Raw genomic sequence first — 6,000 nt, 5'->3', positions numbered from 1 at the left:
AGCAACAAATAAATTTATAAATGCATTTAAAAGCACTTGAAGTGCTGAGCTAAGCTTGTAAATAGAACCACGCATTTTTCAAAGCCTCCTCCAAAATTACTGCTACAATCTTCTAGACTTATAAATAGAATAATAAAATTTGTAAGCTGAACTTAAAAGCCTAAAAGTTTTAACTTGTATCTTAAATTGGAATATTGATTTCAAAGACAAAATTATATCATGTATTAAATGATTACTAATTATTAAACTTATTAAAATATTTTTAAAGCTGAATTTAAACTTACTAACTTTTAAAGATAAACAATTCATTGAAAAAATTCATTGAAATCTTTTCTACATAAGAAATTCACTATCCAGGACACCAGGGTCCCCCCACCCCTACTCCCTATGCTAGGAGGTTTTCTAGAAGTGCCTAGAGAAGAGTAAGAGAGGCAGCTTTGTTTTCTGCACTTTTCTGGAAACCCTGAAACCATCTCACCTTGCAGCAGGCAGAGGAGAGTATGCCCCTGGTCTGTCTGTTTTGCATGCTCATTTGCTATCAAGCCAGGATACCCTACAGAATAGATAGGGGTGACCACTGGACTTGGGGTGAAAGCAGCTGGGGTCGAGTCCCAGCTCTACTCTTTAAGGAACACAAGTCTCAGTTTCCCCATCTGCAAAACAAGAGGATGCCTGCCTCGCAAGGTTGCCATGAGGGCCAGCACAGAGCTGGGCACACCAGGGCAGCAGCACTAGAGTCGCCCTTGTGCTGGATTGTGAGTGCCGGGGGTTAGGACGAGGATGTCCTTGCCCGAGCACGTGGGCCTGGGCTGCTCAGTCTTGCTTCAGACCACAGGGGCTCTCTCTCCCTCAGGCGCATGGTCCAGGCTCCGAAGGAATTTCTCACTACAGACAGAAAGGGGCCAAGAAAGAGGTGGCTGGCTCAGGAGCAAAGCAGCAGCCCCGTGCACAGGGGGTGACTGTGCAGGGACACGGCAGCCACTGGCTGGAGCAGGAAGGGGCAGGGCTGCAGGAGGGCTCAGACCTGGCCCCCACCTGTGTTCACAGGGTCACCTGCCCCCACAGCCTCAGCTGGAACATGCTTAGAGAAGCATCACAGGGAAGGTCCCCACCTAGGGAGAAAGGAGGGGGGTGAAGGTCCTTTCTGAAAATTCCTGGGAGAGGTGGGTAGAGATCAGAATTATCACCACCTCATTCATTCATTCGACGCACTCTGTACCGCTAGGCCCCAGGCATGCAAACAGAAATCCTGCACATCCTTGCCTTACTAGGACAGCACCTCAGACTATGTAGAGGCAGAAGTGCTCCTTCTACCGGGATAAGTCAGAAGGAGCCACAGGAGCAAGGCGGAGGGGGCGGAGGCGGAAGTCAGCATCCTGGGACAAGGAACAGCCAGAGAGCGGTAAACGAGGCAGGAAAGATAGGTGGGGGTCAGCTTGGGAAAGACCCTGAAGTCAAGTTCAGGTGTGTGGATTTTATTGGAAGTCAGGGAGAAGTTTTGGGCAGGGATGGCATTTTAGAAACATCAGCTGAGGGGTGTCCATAGGGAGAAATGGAATCTGGAGACAAACCCAGGAAGTACCAAGCCGTAGAAGTCCAGACAGTGGATGATGAGGGCCTGGCAGGCATATGGGTCGGGAAGGAAGATTTGAGTGGAGACTCCAGAATCATGGTCACCGTGGGAGTCTGGGCTTAACACACCCCTAGACCAGGCAGACCAGTGTCCCTGGACACTGAGACCAGCACCCACCCGCCAGATGCAGCCTCATCTTCCTGAGGTCCCCAGCACCACTTGGCTGGACTTTCTCCTACTGAAACATCAGCAGAGGGGGCAGAGAGGCAGTGCCCACAGAAATCTTGAGATGAAGATGATCCTGGTGGGCCCAATGGAATCACAAGGGTCTTTAAAAGTGGAAAAGGGAAGTAGGATCGAGGACGGGGTGACGCAGTGTGTAAGGTTCTCAATCCACTGTTGCTGGCATTGAAGATGGAGAGGGCTGCAAACCAAGAGATAGGGGCAGCCTGCGAGAAGCTGGGAAAGGCAAGGAAGTGGATTCTTCCCTGGACCCTCCAGAAAGGAAGGCAGCCCTGCCAACACCTGGATTTTAGCCCAGTGAGACCCAGGTCAGACTTCCAGCCTACAGAACTGTTAGATAATAAATGCGTGCTGTTTTAAGACACTCATCCGTGGTCATGTGTTACGGCGGCGAGCAGGAACAAGAGCAGATCATAAGGCTGGCTCCTGCTCACACGGGTCTCAGCCTGGGTCAATTTCAGACAGACCTTCTCTATCCACCTGACCTTGGGTCACCCTCTCATCACCCTCTCTCTAGTCGCCGCATTTGGCCATTTTATTTTGCCCAGTGTTGTTGGTTATTTGAAACGACCAGATTGCCAGCCTTCCCCCTTTCAACTGTAAGCTCCCAAAGAGCAGGCACCCAGGTCATCTGTCCATCACGGCATCCCCAGCACCCAGAAACGTGTCTACAATGCAGTGGCAATTCCACAAATATTTGATGGGAAGATGAGTGTCTGGATGAGTGAATACAGGTGGGGCACCGATGGTGTGAAACTACCGAGGCAGAACACTTCTGTTCATAGGTCATACTTACAGCCTCTGAAGGCTCAGCAGAAAATATGAACACTCTCCTTTACCTCCTCCAGAACTCTCAATCAGTTCAGTTCACACCTCTTTGAAGGCTCTCACGCAGCCCTCAGAGGCCTCAGGCTAACACTGCCCCAGCCCTCCCAGGAGAATATACGCAGAGAGTAAAATATTATAGATTGCCTCTGCCAAACAGAACCAAAGGGGAGTATGTGAGGAGACAGTCCACGAGTATATACGGTAAGTGTTCCCTCCAGGGCAAACAGTCCGGAAAAGAGACCAAGCTGGCTTCAGAAGAACCCTTGCCTTCTCAGACTTCAGTATATTCCAAGCTCCACAGACAGGCTGTTTCTCTAGGAAATGACTTGCCAATCCAGACAAGGATGGCAAGCAAAGCCCAGGGCAGACTGCCTGAGGTCAGGCTGCTGCCTAACCCTGGGGTGGGGGCAAAAGGAAATGGGACGTGGAGGCAGGGAAGGCAGGCTCCTCACACAGGATGCTTGAAAGATCTATCGGACCCGCTGCACTTGCAAATTCAGTCAAGACACACAGCCTGGGAACAGGGTAACACATACAAAATGATGTTTATTGAATCTGTCTTGGAAACCGGCAGCATGAGAGGTTTCTGGTTTGTGAGCTCACTCGGAGTTTAAGAGCCATGATCGTTTCCTGTCATTAAACCTCAGCCACAGGAAGATCCTAGCTTAAATAACAAAAATGAATCTTCATCTCACGAAGAGGAGAAAGAGCGTTTAAAAACACCATGGCGGTCGCTCTTGGAATAGCGCTGATGGCTAGAATGCTCTTAAACATCAACACAGTCCTTATATGTACAGTGTTAAATATTTACTATACAAATATCAGGCGTGTGCATCAAAGGTAAAGTTGTAACCTGGCTAACAGTCATTGGCAATTAAGTACACAGGGCCTGTACTGACACTCCCATTCTCAACCTAAGAGCTTACATATTTAACTGATGTCTGCTGTCCTCATCAGGGGCATTTAGTATATGGAAAAAGCATTTAAAAACATATGTCATTAATGTTGTAAACTAAAAAAGGAAACCCAAGCATGATTAATTACCTTGCCTGGATCAATAAATACAAGTCCCAAGTGCTAAGTGGACCAGTGAGGACAGAAGCCATCAGTTAAATAAATCATCATGTTGTTACCTCCTGATATTCCATTTGCTAATGCATGTTAGTGAATTTGTGGATTTTATCCAACACATACAATAGAGATTATTTTTTGTCTGAGACTCTAGGAAGATCTCCTTTGGACATTTCTCATCCATCACTCTCTTAGAAGGATGAAAATGAAACAACTTTTAAAACAAAATTTCCAAATTACAAGCCATCAAAAGCACGACTCCAGTCATATTTCAAATCAGAAGGGAGATGCCGTCAAGATTTAGATGAGCTTAGAGCTCTTCCCCTGCTGGCAGCTTAAACTGTCCTCATCCTCTCCCGGTCACCTCCTGCCATAATGGAAGCCAAGCTGGCTCACGTCTCTGACATTTCATAAATAAAGTTTCCAAAGACTAACAGGAAACCTAGAAGGTGCCAGAGGGTCCAGGGGCCTTCTCTTTTTTCTAGAGCTGTTATCCGTGGGGCCAACAGACAAATATAAACAGAACAGGGGGTCAAAGGAGAGAAAAACCCCAGGCTTGAGTAGAGGGAGCAGTGCTGAGAATCTATACAGCGTAGTGCCAAAGCCTGCTGCCCCCAAGTGCAACTTGAGACCCCACAGGTTAGAAATTCCAGGCACTCTGGGCACTTCTTTAACCACAGGGAATGAACATCTCTTCAGAAGGTCCTGCCCACGTCGCCACAGTTTTCCCCCCCACTGTGAAACACTGAGCCATCCCTCTTGCTAGGACTCTCTGCTCACGAGGCAAGCTGATTCTCCCTACCACAGTGCAGCTTCTCCTATAACCCGCGACACTCACAAACACAGGCCATCCTGGAGCTCTGCAGCCTCTCCTCCCCGCCCACCACTGCCAGTCTCCTTGCCTGCAGGGGGGCGTTGCTGATTTTTCAGTTTGAAGACACACCCCATGGGAAATGAGCGGTGCAAGATCCTACGTGTAAATATTTGCAAGCAATTTATTTTTGAAATGATGCACATTTAAAAAATTCAAGTCAAATCCAGGCACAGACTAGTTGGTGGGTATCAGCTGGCCCCACCCCCACAACAGGAAAACGGTCCATCTCTGAAATGAGAGAGGGAGGAAGGCACCAGCTACTCCACCAGGGAGGTTAGTTCCTCGAGCTGTGGAGGGGGGCTGAGAGGGGGACACTGAGACTTCGTCAAAGATGGGGTTCCTCCAGCCATGTGGCCCTCCTGGGCCCAGAGCCAAAGGCAGCATGTAGGGTCTGGCTAAAGGTGAGGGTGCATCCACACCCGCCAGTGGGGCAACTCTCTCCTGGTAATTCTAAAAGCGAAGGATGCGTCCCCAGAGTCAGGCTTGGGAGGGGCTGCAGCTACTTTCACACCACACAAGACGAGGGAGGAGGGCACCTCCCGCCCGCCTCCTTTCACCCATCAGCTTCTGTATCACCAGAACCTAGAGGGGAACTCCATCTGCCAACACAGCCCTGCTGGCTTTGCGTGTGGCTTGGACAACCTCCTGCTACAGTAACACCAGGGGCCCTGGGGCAGGTGGTTGGGAGCATCAGATAGTCCAGTATCTGAGGGGAAAAGCCCAGAGAGGAGGAGCTGAGGGGAGTCCGGCGGGCAAGACTGAAAGTCAGAAGGTGAACATTAGGCAGTCAGGTCAGTGTGGCCGCAAAGGGTTGGGGTTTATGACGGGGATTTCCCATAGAGCACTAAGACCAGGCCTGTACCCGAAAAGGCAGAAGGCAGCATTCCCCAAAGGGAGAGCCCCCATGGTGATCCTCAGGACGAAGCCGCCCTCATCCTGGTTGCTAGGCCGAAGCCAAAAGACCCGGAGGCGGGTGCTCAGCTGAGGGAAGCACAGTTCAGCTCCGAGTCCTCCTGGCTGCCCGCTGCCACCTCCTCCGGCCCCTCCGGGCTGTCGGTGATGTTGGGCTCGCTGGAGCACTGCCGGTGGGGCGGCGGGAAGCTGGGCGGCAGGCGCAGGCCCTTGTCCTCACTGCTAGGCTCCTCTCCTAAGCCTGAGTGCATCATGGTGGCCATGGCCAGCAGCTGGATGTCGGAGTGGGCGTTGGCCACCGTGTGTCGCCGGACGCTGCCACACTTCTCCAGGTAGGCCTCCCCCTCTTGCTCCGTCAGAGGGGTCAGGGCCATCTCGTTCAGAGGCCGGCTGATGGTGGCCACTGGGGTGGCGTAGTTCAGGAGAGTGACCTTGGGCCGGACCCTGGAGTGGCGCCTGGCTGCAAGAGAAAGACCAGCTGAAGGCTGTAACTGGGGAG

General features: G+C 50.9%; 1 protein-coding gene across 7 annotated transcripts in view; it reads right to left on the bottom strand.

Moving 5' to 3' along the window:
- Positions 1-3,163: 3,163 nt before the first annotated feature.
- The window catches only part of PRR5L (proline rich 5 like), a 131,187-nt gene continuing 128,350 nt past the window's right edge, over positions 3,164-6,000 (bottom strand). For all 7 annotated transcript variants that reach the window (XM_006195033.3, XM_032488479.1, XM_032488477.1 and 4 more), the window contains one exon: positions 3,164-5,961. In XM_006195033.3, coding sequence (XP_006195095.2) covers positions 5,567-5,961 — 395 coding nt within the window. In that variant the 3' untranslated portion in view covers positions 3,164-5,566. The remainder of the gene's footprint in view (positions 5,962-6,000) is intronic.

Source organism: Camelus ferus, chromosome 10, assembly GCF_009834535.1.
Source record: "Camelus ferus isolate YT-003-E chromosome 10, BCGSAC_Cfer_1.0, whole genome shotgun sequence".
Taxonomy (NCBI): Eukaryota; Metazoa; Chordata; class Mammalia; order Artiodactyla; family Camelidae; genus Camelus; species Camelus ferus.
This window is presented reverse-complemented; position numbering and strand designations above follow the sequence as displayed.